The sequence below is a fragment of the Lucilia cuprina genome, chromosome 3 (assembly GCF_022045245.1).
Source record: "Lucilia cuprina isolate Lc7/37 chromosome 3, ASM2204524v1, whole genome shotgun sequence".
In the NCBI taxonomy this organism is placed as follows: domain Eukaryota; kingdom Metazoa; phylum Arthropoda; class Insecta; order Diptera; family Calliphoridae; genus Lucilia; species Lucilia cuprina.
In genome coordinates, this window is record NC_060951.1 from 52,629,565 (window position 1) to 52,648,469 (window position 18,905).

Consider the following 18,905-nt stretch of genomic DNA (forward strand, 5'->3'; position numbering starts at 1 on the left):
TTATAATCCCATAGTACCCTCCCCACTATAGTGGTGTATTGTATAAGGAGGGTAAATTCGATGACATAAGCCAGAGGAGATTCAACAAATATATTACACTTTAATTTATTATTCAAATTTCGGACGTTAAAATCAATTATAAAAACATTACGACGTACTAGGATACAACTGTACAACACCGATTGTGAATTGTACAATTATTTCGTATCTATTAGTTTATACATATGAAAGCCCTACATTAGGTCAAGTTCGAGAGAATAATTTGGGACTTTTTGAGCAAATCAATGAAGTTTTAACTACATTGTTTGAGCTTTTGTCTGACATGAAACTTTTTGAAAAAAAAGATTATTCTCTTTTTAAACTGGTACATTTTGAATTTTCAAAATTATTGAATATATTAACATTAAACTAAACATGCAGGGATATGAATGAATGATAATCTGTAAGAGAAGACTTTTGGTTATAATTTGTTCTACTTTTTAAAACTTTTAACAATCTAAATTTTGTTTTAATTTTACTGCAACTAAAGTATTGATGCTTTTAGGGTATGTTAGTCAATTATAAAACGGTTTAAGTTAAAAGTTTTGGAACAAAAATTTATGGACTTATTTCTTACTTTAAACAAATTTCAGTATGAATTGTCTTTTTATATATCTACATATCTGAGCAATTAATCCTAATTGCTCTCTAGTACTCATCGTCGTATTTTAGTAAAACATATTAAAACTGTCTGTAACAATTAATTGCATTTACTTATATATATTAAATCATCTAAGAGGCACTAAAAGTAACTAACACATAACGTAAGAAATGTTAGTCATTAATGAACAACGTCAACATGAAAGTTTGCCTATCGAAAATTTTACGGATACATTTAAAAATTTTCAAAATAATGGGTTTTTGTAATTTATCACTTAATGAAAATTTCAAACCCAATATCAACATAGAACGTTGTCTCACTTTGTGGTCTTTAATTTTACTTGTGTCATATAATATTATGGCTTTTATAGCCCTGACAAGTGATGATGTATATCTTTTTACTTCTGATAAATTCGGCTATTTTAATGATGTATTAAAATTTCTTGTTGCCGATATTGCGGTAACTGTTTCGTATTTGGAAACGATTTTTAAACGATCTGAATTTTATAAATTTTGGACTATTTATAATTGTTTACAAAGGAAGACAAATGATGAATGGAAATTGCGTAAAATATTTCGTTTTTTTGCAGTACTTTATACATTCATTATATTGGAGGCAGTCATTTTGATTTTATTCTTTAACTTTCAAACTATGACACGACATTTGACTATGTTTTGGAGTGCCTTTTTGCCTTTTATCTATGCTGTACATTTACGTAATATGCAATTTATATTTTATATTGAACTAATACGTTTGGAATTAGTAAAACTAAAGGAGGACTTAAGCTTATTGGTTGACTATTCTCGTTTTATGGCCTATGGTTGTGGTTTTAGGGGATTCGGGGAATTTTTACGTAAACAATTACTAGACAAGCAAAAAAACTATCAAATGATTTATGAAATGTTTGAACATTTTCAAAATGGTTTTGGTTTTTCTATAACGGCGGTTCTTTTAATGATTTATGTTCGTGTTTTGGTTGATGCATATTTTGCTTACTATACGATCTTTCGCGATTGGAATAGATTTGGTAGGTGAAAGTTTTCTTTTCTGAATGGTTGTCAATTATTTAGTTATGTTATTGAAATTTTCAGAAATTATGCCTTTAATACCAGCCTGTTTACAAATTCCGGCATTTTTAATAACTTCAAAAAATTGCATGGATGTGGTGAGTTGTTTTTAGTGGAGGGTTTGCTAATAACAATTTTATTTTGTTGCGCATATTTTTTAGGTTAAACTCATCACTTTTAATTTGCATAGTATTATAAGTCAGTTTAAAAATGAAACTGGCATCATTAGTACACAGGTAAGAGAATATTTATTTAAGATGACTTGAATTAGTTAATTAGCCTGCTACTAGACTAAAAGTTAGTCTAGAATATTTTATTTTACTATACTACACCATTTCAAGTTTAAATTGAGAAAATCCAAACTAATATTGTGAAACAACAAAATGAATTTCAGAAATCCACTTTAATATTGAGACATACAAAATTAAATCAAATTGAAATTTGAATTTTCAACCTAATATTGAGAAACAACCAATTGATATTGAGAAGTCGAAATTAATATTGAGATAATACGAATTGAAATTGACAAAATACAAAATGATATTAGGAAAACCTAATTTTGTATTGAAAGTTTTAATATATTAAATCCATTTTATAAGAAAAATATTTTCAAATAATTTCATACAAATTTTAAATTTATTTATTTATTTATTTATTTATTTATTTATTCAAACAAAGTAATATAAAAGCCTTAATAGGCTCATTATCATTTATTAATTTCTCAATTTCGATTTGTAATTTCTTAATATAATGTTTGGATTCTGAATTTCAATTTGTTTTTTCTCGATATGAGTTTGCATTCCTTAATTTAATTTTATTATTTCTCAATATTGGTTTGGATTTCTCAATTTAAATATAGTCTAAAATAAAAAAACATTGACTACTGCCCATAGTCTAGTCCAAAAATTTGACAAGGCCATAGACCATAGACCATTCCATATACTGCACAAGGGAATAGTCTCTAAGCTATTGAATAAATTAATCTGAAGATTGTATAGTATACTAGTCCATTGACTACTCAATAGACCAAAAATTTGACAAGACCATAGGCCATTCCATATACTGCACAAGGGAATGGTCTGTAGGCTATTCAATAAATTAATCTGAAGATTGTATAATATACTAGTCCATTGACTATTCAATAGACTAGTTCATATAAATACGTCATAAACAAGAGTATAGTTATGACTCAATCGAATTGTCCTTAGACTAGTTAATACATTATGCAAACACTAGTCAATGGGCTAGTTGATAGATTAATTCATATGCTAATCTATGAACTAGTTTAAAATGTAGATAACTAGTCAGTAGAACAGTGCATAGACTTTTCAGAAAACTATTTGATAGCCTAGTGGTTCAAAGTCCAGCCAGTATGATAATATACTAGTACAAAACTAGGTAATCAATAGTCTACATCATAGACTAGTCCGTAGAACAATACATAGACTAAGCAAAAGACTATCCTAGTGAATATACCAGTCAGTAAGTTAGTTCACAGACTAATTAATTCACAAACTATTCACTTGTGCAAAGGGTGTTTTATAGACTACTCAATAGGTTAGTTTAAAGGCTAGTCTATATATACTAGTTAATAGACTAGTTCCTATATAAATTCATAAAAATTTCAATAGACTAGTTAATATAACATAGACTAGCAAATAGTAGATAGAATAGTTAAAAGACTTGTCCATAGACAAATTAAAAGACTGGTTCATAGACTAAGTTATAGGCTACTTAATAGAGAAGTTAAAATCGTAAATATTGATTAGATTGCTATATTAACTTTTACTTTTTTACTTCTCATCACATCATGGAAATAATATTGCAATATGTACTTTAATTACAAATTGTAACTGTCAATGTTAATTAATTATAATTGCTACAAAACATTAATATTTAATTAAAAGTCAATAAAATTAACACTCAAAGTCGTATCGGATAAAAATCATCTAAATAATGTGAAAATTGCAATAACCAGTAACTGTGTAACCATGAATTCTCGCATACCAAATATTTTACGGATACATATGAGAATTTTCAGAATTGTTGGTTTTTGTGGACTCTCAATGAATGATGATTTTAAGCGTAAAATAAATGTAGAACGTTGGCTAACATTGTGGTCTTTTATGCTGTTGATTATTTTCAATATAGTGACTCTTGTAACGTTTCTCGGTGATGATGATTATCTTTTTACCAATGATCTATTTGGCTATTTTAATGATATTCTAAAAGTGGTATTCGCCGATATAGCTGTAACAATAGCATATTTGGAAGCGATCTTTAAACGTGAACATTATCATAAATTTTGGTTAATTTATGATCGTTTACAAACAGAGTTAGAAAGTAAGGGGAAATCTTTATATCTTAAAGACTTGTGGAAAAATCGACGCTTTTTGGTTATTTTCTATACGATAATTATTATGGAAACTGTGGCTATAATTTGGTTTGTCAACTTCCAAACAACGACACGTCATGTGTTATTGTTTTGTATAATTTTCACACCCTTTACCTATGCTGTACATTTACGTAATATGCAATTTATATTCTATATCGAAATAATACGTTTGGAATTGGTGAAATTGCAGGAGGATTTAAATTTATTGGTCGATTATTCTCGTTTTATGGCCTACGGTTGTACCTTTAGGGGATTCGAAGAGTTTTTGCGTAAAAAATTACTAGACAAGCAAAAAACATATCAAATGATTTTTGAAATGTTTGAACATTTTCAAAATGGTTTTGGTTTTTCCATAATTGCAGTGATATTAATGATATATGTTCATGTTTTAGTGGATGCATATTTTGCTTACTATGCAATCTATAGTCATTTTGATACAACTGGTATGTTTTCGAATCTGAGAGAAAGTAAAGAGTTATATTTTATATGTTGTAAATTTCAGAAATAATTTTGTTTATACCGGCCTGTTTTCAAATTCCGTTTTTTTAATAACTTCAAAAAATTGTATGGATGTGGTGAGTTTAGGACGAGAGAATCCATACTTCATAATTATACTTTTAATTTAAAAAATATTTCTAGGTTAAACTTATCACTTTTAATTTACACAGTATTGTAAGTCAGTTTGAAAATCATAGTAGTATTGTTAGTACTCAGGTAAGGAGTTTTTAAATTGATATTTAAAAACAATAAACCAAATATTCTTAAATTTCAAAGTTTTCATGAATATTTTAAGAAGTCGAAATATTAAAATCATATTTTTTATATACAAATAAAATTTGATAATTTTTATTTATGTTTTAGTTGCAAAATTTCTCTTTGCAAATTCTTCATCAACGCATCTGTATCAATGGTATTGGTATTACTCGCATGGATGGCTATATGTTGACCAGGGTAGGTTTTTTTAATTTTTTGATAATTTTGGAACTCCACACATTCTTCCTTCTTCTTTAGGCCATTGGCTCGATAACCACTTATATGATTTTCTTTATACAATTTATGCCCAAATTTACCAACTTTCAAGATGACAAGAAAAATTAAAACTAAAATTTTTATATGTATATGTATGTGTATGTGTGTTTTTTCTTCATTCTTTTATTAATTATTAATTAAGCTCATCTATTAAAAAAGGATGTTTCTTTATGTCTTAATAATATCTAATTGTAAAAAAATTATGATTTCTTTGTTGTTTTATTTAAGCTTTATATATTGAGAGTTTCATTTAACTTTTGTGGAATTTTTCTTTTTGTTTTAAAAAATTATAATATACAATACAGAAATTTAGAATTGTGTTGTGTTTGAATTGTAATAAATTAAATTTATTGCAAAATGATTTAAGATTCTGTTTAGTTGTTGTTTGTAATGCAAACAATCTTACATGATATGAAATCAATTTTTAAAATTCTTTTGGAATGGTTTTCTTACAAACACCGAAAGACTTTGTTTAAAATTAAAAAAAAAGCAAAAAAAAAAAATTGCTTCTTAAGACTTCAAAAGTTTTCTTTAAAAAAATAATAAAATTACATTTATGAAAAATCGTTCTGTTATTTCAAAAGGATTCTCCATTACAGGAGTATTTTAAGTAAATGCTGATTCGAACTGTGGTTCGAAATTTCAAACATAACTTAAAAAGGTTTTACATTGTAACTTCACTCAAATTACTTTAAAACTCATAAATGTTTTGAAATTATTTAATTTTTAAGTTCAAATTTGTAAAAACGTAAGAAATTGTCTATGAAATTTTTAAAATTCTTGCAATATTGAGAATAGCTTAAACAATTTTTATCCGGCATTTTTTTATATTGTTTTTACCGAAAAACTTTTGTAAATCATTGGCACTATTGAAGTATATGTATGTATTTGTAATGATTATAAAAAATAATAACATTTAAGACTTTTGCGAAATTCTATTTAAAATATTTTGTTCAAAATTAAATATTTTATTGCTTTTATAAAGTTTAAAGTACATACTAAAAATCTATAGTTGTTATTTTTTTTTACTGAAAGTAATACAAAAGAAAAAACTCCTTTTTAATATAAGTTTTTTTTTAGTTATCTTTTTGTTTCAGTCAAGACTTAATAGAAAATGTGTATGTATGTTTATGTGTATGTCTCTGTTTAAGAGGAGCAAATTCCTAAACCATAAATTTTTAATATAATAAATCGTTTATAGTTTTTCTTTCTTTTGCAAACATATTTTGTTTCACTTTTTAAATACTTTTCTACTACATAAATTCTAATCATATTCATGTGATGATTCTCGTTTCGAAATTAAATTCTCTTTTTCCTCATCATTACCCTCAATAATGGTGGTATTCGACACAGCATTACGATTTTGTGCCTTAGTACGATGTATATTATGTGTGAGACCCGATTCGGTTAAAACTTCAACCTCATCGCCGTCATCATCATCATCGTCTACGGCAAAGTAAGGATGTGATGATGTTGGACGGAATTTGTAGCCCGTCAAGACAAAGAAAACATATGTGGCCATTTCACGGAACATTTCATCCAACCAGGCATATTGAAAGGCCACCGTCATTTTAAGCAAATAAACAATAATACGTGTAAAGTAGATATAACAGACGATCATTATGTAAAATTGGCGGAATAATTTTAATTTACGTAAATTAATGGCAGCTTTGCCATCGGTGGCTGAGGCTTCATGTAAATGACGTATCGACCAGACAATCGGGAATAATATGGCACCACAACATAGGAGATCAACAAATATGAATATATTATGCCAGGTTCGGTATTCAGCATCACTTTCCTCAGATTCTTCGATAATAATTTCGGCAACATTTGCTAGAACCTTTAAGTAGTTTGAAGGAGAAAATATTTTAAATTTAAATTTTAAATTACTTGTGCTTGTTTATTGTTCTTACCTGTAATGGTATTACAACCATAAAGATTTTCTTATCTTTATCGGATAGTATATGTTTGATAAATGTCCAACCGGTGCCAATTAAAACGATGGTTATAAATAGAACAGCTCCCTTAAGTCTAGGAAATGTTGAAAAAGTAAAATATATTTTTACGATTATTGTAAAACAACAGGAATAATTAATTGGATTAAATATGACGAAAAAATTGTGTTGAAAATCGTCGAAAACGTGAGAAATTGATTTTAAACTTTTGAACTAGTCAATTTAAAAAATTTGGTCCAATCGTTCAAAAAATGGTAAGAAAACTTAACGACAATGATTTTCGAAAAAAAACTCGTCGAGTTTCTAATTTTTCATACTTACAAATGAGCAATATAATATAAAATGGCCCATGCTTCGACATGTTCTCCTCTGGTTTCAATAAAATGATAATTTATTGAATGAAACATTAATGACAATGATTTTAAAAATACTAAAACCGCCATTATATAGTGAATTTTGTAAACTGTATGTCTGCAATAAAATAATTATTAATATACAAAGCTTATTACAAATCGTACAAAATTTTCAAACTTACTTGCTCTTTTTTAAGATAAATACCCAAAATAGACCGGACAAAAAGAATAATAAAGACATCATTAAATATAAAGCGGGTAAAGGCATTTCTCCAGCTGACAAATAGTTGCCATTATTATTTTCTTCAATATCGACCTGAAAACGAAACAAAATTGCATATAAACATAAAATTAAATAGCGAACATTATTTTTGTTTATTTTCGTTAAATCATAAAAATACTTAAATTTATTATGTAAACATTTTCGTTTTTATTACTTACCACAAATGAAACTTCTTTATCGAAACCATGATAGTTCTCACAATTATGGAAATATAAATTATAAAGACCTTCTTCACGCAATGAACCCACAAACATAGAAAACTATAAAAAAAGTAAAAGAAATTGCATGAAAAACTCCAGATAATTTGTGTTTTTAATACATACCGACATATTATAATAATTTACACCATCCACATTTGTCCGTGTCAAGGGCAGAATCAAATTTTTACAAAATGGATTTTGTACATTTTCTTTTGAGGAATAATCTTGAGCTTGTTGCATTACAGCAGCTGGCATGGTAGGTGGGTTTAAAGACTTCTCAGATGATTCAACTTTCTTTTCACCGCTTCCTTGAGTTTTTTCTTCTACTACAGGATTTTCTCCTATAACATGTTCTTCTTTGACTTTTTTGGCAGCTGCTGTTGGTTTGGAGGGGACTGCGGGTGCTTCGTACGAATCATCGTCATCCATTAGTTGTTCTTCATTGAGTAAAACTGGTGGCATATTGTCGCCATTGGCTTCACCTTCGTGTGGTGCAACATCACGTCTACGACGAGGTCCTAAAACCAGCCTATTTTGAGTTGTATGTACTTTTGATTGTCGTTTGCCACGATACATGGGAAACATTGAGCTGTCCTTGTAGATGTGTTGATTACGCCATTCGGGTGAGCATTTAACATGGACTCTGTAATAAATAAAAAAAATTGTTTGATTATTGATATTAAAAGTGTAATATGTAATTATTCTTGTGTGGAAAGTTGTTAAAAAAGTTTATTTTGGAAAAGCATGAGGTAGGTTATCGTCGCAATTATTTACAAATATCTTGGGAGCGATATTATTCCAGATATAACATCTCTTAGAAACACCGATCTGAAACTCTTTAAAGAACTACTTTTAAGAGTCTCAATTTCTCATGATTTCGCTTAACATGTTTTCTGCCAGACTTTCATTGAAATTTGATCCAGGTATCCAGGGATCGATGTTATACCAGAAATTTCAACCCTTTAGAATATACGTGTAAAGTCGGGTTGACTATCCGTGGTCGTTGTTCATTGAACTCCAAGTCGTTCCAGTTCGAAGAACCGATTGTCGTGGGAACGTACTGGGTTAAGATCTTACTGATTTGGATAACCAGAGCTAAGAGTAGGGAATAATGTTTAGCTATATATACGTGAAATTTCAGGTGTCGCTGCTATAACAACCCTTTAGAACATCTGAACTGAACAAAGTTTAAGAAACTAAGTTTCTTATGATTTATATATTTCCTTACTACGTTTTACAATGAAAACGATTGTACAACATAGCATTCGTCTTAATTGCGTCAAATTTATTTGAACGTAATGAAGCCTTACAAGATATCTTTAAGAGTCTTCTGATATTAATATGTCTAACTTACTGTAAATTCTTTAAATCGAATAAAAAGAATAAAATTGGACCACTTCTTTGCAAACTCCAAGATTCTTCCAATAAACATTTATTTTGATGAGAATCCAAATAAGGATTCATTTGATCGATGGTAGTCTTGTCCAAAGACAAACCCAACTGAAATAACAAGAAACAAAGTTAATAAAGGAATAAAATTGACATTATAATTTTATATCATAACAAACCTTTTCATTACCCGTTTCCGATGACAACACCAATTTGCTAAGATTAACATTTAAATGGCCATTGGTATAGAAACCAAATGTTGACAAGGCAATATAAGGACGATCATCGGTCTAAATTTTTTTTGTTAATTTCATAGAATTATTCTATTTCTTTTTTCAATTTCTGTCACCAATACTACTTACTCGAACTTCTAAATGATGTTTACGTGCCTCCACTAGATGGTCGCGTAGAAAAGCCGCAATTATTAAAAAGACAAATATTGATTTGGCCAACGTCATTGGCTTCCTTATAAGAGTTGTTTTTGTTAACATTTTATTTATTTTTGTCATCTTTACGATGACAATTTTTGATTAGAAGTTCTCTTTGTTTTTATATTTTAATGGTTATGTTGAAGAGTTTTTTTGCGGAGTTCTATTTTTAAATTATTTATTTTACTAACAAAACAAATTGAATAAATAAAATTATTTTCTTTTTTAAGCTAGTAAAAAAAACTTCACTTATTCATTTTTTACACACAGCTGGTTTAATTGTCAAACAAGAGAAACATGATGGAATGAAACATATGAAATGTCAAATTGTGACAGAGATGGTACTAGCAGATGGATGTTTGTTATTAGGGCTCTATAGTTGAAACGAAAAGTCCACTTTTCGACTTTTTGCATTTTATGAAAAGTCGACTTTTCCCGACTTCTTTCTATTTTCGACTTTTTCCGACTTTTCGACTTTCCGACTTTTTTCAACTTTTTCCGAATTTTCGACTTTTTTTGACTTTTCGACTTTTTTCGACTCTTTCCGACTTTTTTCGACTTTTATTTACAAAGTCGACTTTTCGACCTTTTTCATAGACGATAGTCGAGTTATCGACTTTTTTGGAACAAAATAGTCGACTTCGACTTTTTTCGACAAAAAGTCGATTGTTCGATTGTTCGATTATTCGAAACCCTATTTTTTATGTGGGTAAAAAGGCGGATAAATTGTTAAAGAATAGAAATTGTGATTGGTAGTTTAAATAGCTTAAGTCGAAAATTTACTGACTGTATTACTATTTTTCTAAGAAATATATTGAAAATAAAAACTAAATTTTTAGTTTTATTGTTATTTTCAATATATTTGTATAAATAAAAATGTTCTTTCCATTTAGGAACCCGGCAGTAAGTAAAGCGATATAAAAATTTACAGCCGATTATATATATACCCTACACCTTTACAGTAGGAGCGGTATTAATTTTTTATAATTTTAAATTAATTTTTAAAAGAAATATTTTAAATTTAAATGGTCTCTGATTTTAGCAAATTGATTGAGGAAAATTAGAAGAACTTGCAGGTTTTTGCAACATTTATCCGGTAATTGAATTGTAACAATTTTTTTGAAGGAACTACAGCTGGTTCTTTATATAAAGAAGATTTTTTGATGGAAAATTGAATGATGACTGGTTTTCGCCAATTTCTAAGTTAAGAATTTACTGGTTTTTGATATACAATTAATTTTTTATTCGCAAATTTATTCTTTGTGCTCTTTAATAATTGGATCAGTATTTATGGAATTATGACTGATTTATGTTTGATGGAGAATTTTAATCAGAGATCTGGAGAAGTGATCAAAGATCTTATTATATAAACAAATTTGGAAAGAAATATAAAACCTGTAATGGCTTTGTTTGTATATAAAACAGATTTTCGGTAATTTTTTTCTTATGGATCGGCTTTTATGGATCACAGCTGATCGTATTAAAATCGATTTTCGATAAAAAATTCAAGTAGCGATTAGGGTTCACGCACATTAAAAAACAACCCGACGAAAAATAAAACAAACCGTAACAAACCGTTTGTTGTGGTGAGTTATTTTTGTTTACAAAAATATTAGGGTTTTATAGTTGAAACGAAAAGTCGACTTTTTGTATTTAGTTAAAAGTCGACTTTTCGACTTTTTGCATTTAGTTAAAAGTCGAATTTTCGACTTTTTGCATTATATGAAAAGTGGATTTTTCGACTTTATGTATTTTATAAATAGTCGACTTTTCGTCTTTTCGACTTTTTTCGATCTTTTCGATTTTTCCCCTTTTTTCGACTTTTTTTGACTTTTTTCAACTTTTCCCCTTTTTTCGACTTCTTCTGACTTTTTTTCGACTTTTTGACTTTTCCAGACTTTTGGACTTTTTTTGACACCAAAATCGACTTTTCGACTTTTTCACAGACGATAATCGAATTATCGACTTTTTTGGAACAAAATAGTCGACTTCGACTTTTTTCGACAAAAAGTCGATTGTTCGATTATTCGAAAGTCGACTTATAGAACCCTAGTAGCGATTTTCAGAAACGATTATAGGTTTTTCATATAGAAAATCGATTTCTGGTGGAAAATTGTGAAAGTAAGTGATTGCGATTTTTTGTTATTTTCTTGATTAGAGCGTTTTTTAAGTATATACAACTGATTAACATAAATTACTTTATTGAATATGTGTTACGGATCCGAGTTGGAGAACAACTCTCGCGTCATCACCATTAATTTTTTAAGGACATCCAGGCTTGCGTACTTTAAATTCAATTAATTTAAACGCTCGTTCCCTGCATCTTATATGGAGATACATATCGATTAGAAAATTTTTCCTTAAACCAACGTGAGTTACCCTGGCGTTTTGCTTACTTGAGCTTTGCCATTTAATTCAAAAATAAAAAAGACTTTTTATAGGTTTTTACATAAGTTCCCTTAATAGGAATGGGATGTCATTTCTTAAGACTAATTACATGATTCATTACTTAATAATTAAATAACTTCATTTTTAAGCATATAATAGTTGATGACATCTATCACCAAAGCGACAACAAGTTGGATGACAGAGATATTGTTTTTCGACCCGCCTGGCTGTATGGCAAACTATATTAGGTCTCCCACCTCTTGGATAACACATACGTTGACATACCCTTTGACCCGGACGCAAAACTACACTATACATGCGGCAACCTAATTGTGCTGTAAAGAGAAAATAAATTTATAATTAATATATTCAGATAAATTTAAATATGTGTAATCAAAATATTAGATTATTAATGATCAGTTTCTCTATTAATGCTTCCTAATAACGAAAATAAAATGCGTGTTTTGATAACAATATTTTTCAAATTCTGTTTATTTAATTCCTGAACTATAAAAAATAGTTCAGTTGTTACCTCTTTAGTTTCCGTATGAAAGGTCTATAAAACAAAATTGCCATACGAAATTTAATTTATAAATCGTTTATAAAATAAAAATTTGTTTATGAATATGGGGGTTAGTAAATAAGAGTTTAATTGGAAATTTTTTATTAAAAATCAATTTTATATAAAAAAAAATTGGTTTATTCGGGAATCACAGTTGCCTCCGGTAGGTTAGTGGTTAGTGTTCTAGTCTGGTAGCCCGGAGTTTCGAATCCCATCTGAGGCACTGGCTAGGGAACTCATAATAGGCTTGATAGAGGCCTATGTGTATTTCTTCGGATTTGATGTATATATGTACATCCGCCTTTCAAACTAACTAACTAACTATTAGGGAATCACAAGAAAATATGGAGATTTTTCAGAAAATTCTAAGAAATAAGTAGTTTAATAACTAAAATAACGTTTATTGAATAATATATAATTTGAAACTTGTCGAATCAAAAAAATATCATTTTACAATTGTACTTTATCTAAATACTTCCTGAAGGTCTGCACGTATTACTAACACGACAACAATTTGGAGGACAAAGTGATATACGTTCACCAAATCTTGAAGTATGACACCTTATTTGAGGTGAGCGCAAACATAGACGTTGACATACTCTCTGACCCCGACGTATATAAGTTGTATACATTCGACATTCTCGTTGGGCTGCACATAAATCATAAGAATAATAAAAATAATTAATTAAAGTTAAAATATATTTAAGTCGGGAATGGAACATGTAATGAATGATTAAATATCATTCGCCTAATTGAGAAGAATTAGATCCAAAAGTATAACAATTAAAATACGATTAGAATGCTATCTTAATCTTTCATTTGGGATATTTAAGATATTTTTAACTAAAAATAAATTTGAAAAAATAAGTGCGTTACACAAACCCATAAATACGCATAATACCCTACACACTATGGTGTAGGATATAAAAAATCAGAGTTAGTAAAAATTTTGAAAAATATAATTGAAATGTAGTTTATTGATTAATTTATAATTTCAAAACCGTCCCTTTATATATTTGCTTTATTTAAACAATTAATGGGGGTCTGCATGTATTGCGCACACGACAACAATCTGAAGGACAAAGAAACATTCGTTCGCCAAATCTAGAAGTATAACATCTTATTTGAGGTGAAGGCAAACATAAACGTTGACATACTCTCTGACCCCGACGTATAAAAGTTCTATACATGCGACATTCTTGTTGAGCTACACATATATGGTAAAAGTAAAAAAGATTTCGTAAAAAATTAAAATATATATTTACTTTTAAATATAAGTTTTCAAATGGGAAAGAATTAAGATTCGCATTGGATAAGAAATTAAATTATAACATAATTCACTTTATATGTCTATATCTTATATAATTTAAATTAAAAACAAGTAAGAGTGCTATATTCGGCTTTGCCGAATTTTATATACCCTTCACCATAGTGTATTTTAAACATTTTTAATAAATTTTAAATTTTTTCCCGACTACATTATTATTACATCAAAAGCTAAACAAAAAGAACAACAACAGCGCCCAACGAAACGAAAAAACAAAATACACAAGGCATCTAAAGTTTAGATTCTAAACCAACAGACATCTAAACATACATAACGAAAAACACAGAAAAAAAAACAAAATAACCAACGCAATGACGCCAACAGCATCTAAACATACAAAAAAATATACAGCTGAATAAACCCAAATACATCTACACACACACGTGTACATCTTTTTCTAATATACAGTGTTGTTGTTGCTTTTTTAAGAAAGCATGAAAAAAATATGACATTTTTTGATGAAATTTTCAGAAGTTGTCTCGGATTTTTGCTCATATCTCCGTTATTTACCGACCGATTTTGCTGATTTTAAATAGCGATCTTCTCGAAAGCATGTCTAATAGAATTATTGAAGATTCGGATCTCGCCGATATCTGGGGTCCTCTATAAACTGATTTCAACAGACAGACGACTCCGCCTATAAGGATCCAGAATATATATACTTTATAGGGTCGGAAAATTATATTATAGAAATTACAAACGGAATGACAAACTTATATATACACTTCTCACGAAGGTTTATACCCTTCACCTTCGTGAGAAGGGTATATATAAGTTGGTCATTCCGTTTGTAATTTCTATAATATAAAGTATATATATTCTGGATCCTTATAGATAGCGGAGTCGTCTGTCTGTCTGTTGAAATCAGTTTTTAGAGGACCCCAGATATCGGCGAGATCCGAATCTTCAATAATTTTATTAGACATGCTTTCGAGAAGATCGCTATTTAAAATCAGCAACTAAGTCCATCTTTAAATTTTTCATTTGTAAATTACATATCTAATGAGAACTGTATGTGATCACAGGTTTTTGATCTGAAAAATTTACAGTTTCTGTTGGAAAAATTTCCAATTGTAACGATATTATAGGAATGATGTTTCTATATCTTTATAATTTAGAGTGTCGATTCGATTTCTGATCACCATTTTTTATAATAAAAAATATTTTTTTTATTATTCAAAACTTATTTAAAATAAACGCTTACCCGTAACAGTAGTAAAACATAAAACGAATGCTAGGACGCAGAAATACAGTGACTTTGTCTTCATGATAATTAATTCGAAAGATTAAAAGTGTTTTATTATGAAAAGAACTAAGTCACATCAAGTATTTATAGTACATTCACAGTCGTACACAAGATTTACTATATATTTACTTATCCAAATACACACAACCATTATTTCTTATCGTCAATTAAGTTTTTTCGTTTTGTCTTAAAACAATGCAAAATCCATTTCATTTTCTATAAAAATTTTTATTTTGTCCACAACAACCGATTTATTGTCTCGACGGTTAAAAACAATTGTATAAATATTATATAAAAATTTCAATACCGGTTTATTTGTAATAAATAAATAAATATGATAAAATATTGTGTAATAATATTTTGGTGTTTTGCTATTTCCCTAGTAATTGTTCAGGGTAAAAGAAATTTCGAATAATTGATTTATTTTATTTAATTGTTATTGTTTTAAGAAATTTCAGCTGATGAAACATGTCCGCGTGGTAAAAATGAAATATTTCTTACATTGGGTCCCAATTGTGATCGTGAATGTGCTAATTTGAATAAACCTTGTGCAAAAGAAGGTGAACCACATCGTACAGGTTGCTTTTGTCGCAATGGATTTGCCCGAGATGATGAGGGAATTTGTGTACCGATTGTGTTTTGTTCCAGAATAAATTCAAATCAATTGTAGTTTTAAATGTACAACAGACAAAAAGGGAAACAATATTATTATCTTTAAATACAAGTTATAATTGTTTAAATTAAAAACAAATCAACAATAATATATGGTCAGGCAAGGCCGACAATATGATATAAAAATGAGATTTTCTAAGAAAGGGGTTAATATGAACCTATGTGTTATAAATTTTGGTAAAAATATTAACGTCTAAATTTTGGTAAAAAGATTAACGTCTAAATTTTTATCATCAACTAATTTTCAGAAGTGGACTTTGTGTGGAAGTTACAATCTAATGAGGCTCGATTTAGAGCGTTATCGAAATCCTTTGAAGACACTTTTTCATCAAAAATGATCGATATACGTCAAAATAAATTGTGTGGTGAAGTTATATAAAAAGTTGCACATTTGTGCGAGGAAGGGTTAAAAGGTCCAATTCGGGTGTTACCGTTCTATGGGCCTAGACAAAATAAGGGACACAGGCAGAAAGACATAGCTAATTCGAGTCAAAAAGTGATATAGAGCCGATTGATATACTTTAAGGAGCAATATTCATTTGGACCAAGCATGTTTTTTGGCATAGCGACGAAGCCTATTAAAAATGGTTGAAATCGGTCCATTATTTCACCTAGCCCCCATATCATAATTACGTCAAATATACTATTATCTCTCTAAAAATTGGCACAAATAAGTATTATATAAATATAAATGACACTGCAGATTTTTGTAATGATCGGCCCTTATTTGACCCTAGCCCCCATACAAACCAATTCAAAAAATGTCTTAAACGTCTAAAATTGACTTGTAACCATTTATATCGCATTGAAACTCAACAAAACAAACTGTTAAAAGTTTCTTTATGAAATATAAAAATTTTAAAAATATACTCATGATGTAGGGTATTATATGGTCGGCCAAGCCCGACTATACTTTCCTACTTGTTTTAGATGTTAAAATCATTAGCAAAAGTGCATAATACCCACTTTAGTGATGTAGGGTATAAAAAGAATGTATAGTCATACATAGCCGACAACTTGTTTTCCAAAAAGGGGTTATTTTTATCAGTTGTTTCTTGTTTCTACCATTTTTCAAGGGCTTCTTCCTTGGGTCATATGTGTCAAATTTCATCAAACTATCTTGAAAATTTACGACCTGTAGTGTGTGCATTCAGAGACAGACAGACATACAGACAGACATAGAAATTGATTCTGTGCGGATTTGCTATACTCTTAAGTGGTGTTGGACCATTATTTTTGGATATACTATAGTAGTGTAGGGTATAATTATAACTCTCAAACAATAAACTAAAAATAAAACTTTATGTAAAAATTTCACAACTTTTTAAATCGTCTCCATCCTTAATAATTTTGACCTTTTTTTTTAAATGTACCTTTAGTAGGATCCCTGTGATTTCGAAGAGGTCTACTCAGTGTTCCTTTTCAATCACCTAAATGTATATTGTATTAATTAAAATAAATACAAAAAATATACAATATTGTCACAACAATAAGCTATTTTAATTATTGCACATTTGATGCTATAAAACACCTGCTTATATTAAAAATATTTTTATTTATTAAAATAAAGTAAAACCATTTAATTCGTATTACACTTCAATAAGAAAAAAAACTCGAAACAAAATGAATATATATTTGCATTTAATATTCATATTTTATTTATTACTAAATTCCATAATTACAATACAGACACAGGCTGGTAGGCAATATTCATTGTTTCTTCTCATCATTTATAATTTATTTATAAAATCCTTTTTTAATACGTATAATCTACAATCCTGAAATACTTACGCTATTGCTGTCGTTGTTATTATAAGCTCAATGTCCTGCTAATGAATTATACTATACTGATCCCTCACCTATGTGTGATGTTAATTGTCAGAATTTACAACGTCGTTGTCCTATAACATCAATACGTCCAGTGGCTGGTTGTTATTGTCGACCAAATTATGCTCGTAATTTACAACAAAGATGTATACCGCGTCAGCTGTGTGGTGGAGTTTTAAAAAAGTTATTATTTTAAATTTATGAAGTGTTTAATTTAAAATTTGTTTGGGTTTCTTTATTGTTTTTTTTATTTTTTAGTTAAAAAATTGTGATAGTAATGAAATACCGATTTCGCCTAATTTGACTAATTGTGAAAAGATATGTCCGATTGTATCTGTTGTTTTACGTACGTCCGTTTGTTATCACATCATGGAAAGGCGTTGCATATGTGCTGCACAATATTGTCGCAATCAACGTGCTCAATGTGTTCGAAATTTTAAAATAAATTTTTTAAATATATATAATTTTTAATGAAAAACTAAATTTTTGTTGCAGATATCTCTATTGGAAAAGTTAAATATTTGAAATGTTTAGAATTGAAAGAATCAAATTTTTCTGACAAGTTTTTCTACTTCCTAAAAAATATAAATACAATGTATATTATGTTTAAATGGAAGATACGTTTAAAGTTATTTTTATTTAAATTTCCGTTAATTATTTCGTTTTAGATTGTGGCCCTAATGAATCACGCATTATTTTATTGTCTGGTTGTGAAAAGATTTGTCGTACTTCTCCGACTGGTTTGCGGGTGTCAATTTGTTATCGAATTCACGAAAGACGTTGCGTTTGTTCTATAGACTTCTGCCGCAATCGACGTAATCAATGTGTAAAAAATATTTAAAAAAATTTTATATTAAAAATAAAAATTTACATGTTTTATTTTAAATATTAGCCGAATCTTATTTATTCTTTACCATACTGTTAATGAAAGGTAAATTTTATAACATTTTAATCAATTTCAAAATTTTCCACTCTACCATTACTTTGACAATAACAACAACGAAAATACTAATAAAATACGCAAAGCTATACGCTTTTCCAATAAGTATGTTGTTGTTGAAATTTCTTTTTTTTGACGAAATTTTCAAAAAAACTGAATTCAACTAACATACAGAAAAACATTTCTAATTCAACTCCGCTG

The 18,905-nt window shown here is 28.7% G+C and overlaps 5 protein-coding genes across 9 annotated transcripts; 3 read left to right on the top strand and 2 right to left on the bottom strand.

The window, feature by feature from the left end:
• The first annotated feature begins 3,523 nt into the window (after positions 1–3,523).
• LOC111678215 (gustatory receptor 8a-like) lies at positions 3,524–5,281 on the top strand. Its single transcript, XM_023439486.2, is given in 6 exon segments — positions 3,524–4,545; positions 4,605–4,640; positions 4,643–4,677; positions 4,742–4,816; positions 4,964–5,053; positions 5,114–5,281. Coding segments are annotated over 6 exon segments (1,170 nt in total). The 5' UTR covers positions 3,524–3,698; the 3' UTR covers positions 5,201–5,281.
• Positions 5,282–6,159: 878 nt separating this feature from the next.
• On the bottom strand, positions 6,160–9,983 carry LOC111678174 (protein GPR107). Its single transcript, XM_023439436.2, has 9 exons — positions 9,677–9,983; positions 9,494–9,604; positions 9,280–9,425; positions 8,049–8,568; positions 7,884–7,985; positions 7,625–7,758; positions 7,411–7,560; positions 7,048–7,165; positions 6,160–6,974 (listed from the first exon to the last, which is right to left on the bottom strand). The coding sequence occupies exons 1-9, from the start codon at positions 9,821–9,823 to the stop codon at positions 6,396–6,398; spliced, it is 2,007 nt and encodes a 668-aa protein (XP_023295204.2). The 5' UTR covers positions 9,824–9,983; the 3' UTR covers positions 6,160–6,395.
• Positions 9,984–12,117: 2,134 nt separating this feature from the next.
• Positions 12,118–15,395, bottom strand: LOC124419155. Of its 3 annotated transcripts, none has more exons than XM_046947650.1 (2): positions 15,224–15,377; positions 12,118–12,465 (listed from the first exon to the last, which is right to left on the bottom strand). In XM_046947650.1, the coding sequence occupies exons 1-2, from the start codon at positions 15,285–15,287 to the stop codon at positions 12,275–12,277; spliced, it is 255 nt and encodes an 84-aa protein (XP_046803606.1). In that variant the 5' UTR covers positions 15,288–15,377; the 3' UTR covers positions 12,118–12,274. The 3 variants fall into 3 exon arrangements, with proteins under 3 accessions (XP_046803606.1, XP_046803607.1, XP_046803608.1); XM_046947651.1 differs by lacking the exon at positions 12,118–12,465 and adding an exon at positions 13,070–13,341 and having other exon boundaries at positions 15,224–15,395; XM_046947652.1 differs by lacking the exon at positions 12,118–12,465 and adding an exon at positions 13,405–13,899 and having other exon boundaries at positions 15,224–15,395.
• Positions 15,396–15,478: 83 nt separating this feature from the next.
• LOC111678222 (venom peptide CtAPI-like) lies at positions 15,479–16,063 on the top strand. Of its 2 annotated transcripts, none has more exons than XM_023439493.2 (2): positions 15,479–15,660; positions 15,715–16,063. In XM_023439493.2, exons 1-2 carry the CDS (start codon positions 15,600–15,602, stop codon positions 15,933–15,935), a joined length of 282 nt encoding a protein of 93 aa, XP_023295261.2. In that variant the 5' UTR covers positions 15,479–15,599; the 3' UTR covers positions 15,936–16,063. The 2 variants fall into 2 exon arrangements, with proteins under 2 accessions (XP_023295261.2, XP_046803603.1); XM_046947647.1 differs by having other exon boundaries at positions 15,724–16,063.
• A 682-nt stretch (positions 16,064–16,745) lies between these two features.
• Positions 16,746–18,655, top strand: LOC124419154 (allergen Api m 6.03 / Api m 6.04-like). 2 transcript variants are annotated; one of them, XM_046947649.1, is made up of 3 exons: positions 16,746–17,636; positions 17,755–17,947; positions 18,023–18,655. In XM_046947649.1, the coding sequence occupies exons 1-3, from the start codon at positions 17,561–17,563 to the stop codon at positions 18,024–18,026; spliced, it is 273 nt and encodes a 90-aa protein (XP_046803605.1). In that variant the 5' UTR covers positions 16,746–17,560; the 3' UTR covers positions 18,027–18,655. The 2 variants fall into 2 exon arrangements, with proteins under 2 accessions (XP_046803605.1, XP_046803604.1); XM_046947648.1 differs by having other exon boundaries at positions 17,755–18,655.
• Positions 18,656–18,905: the final 250 nt, after the last annotated feature.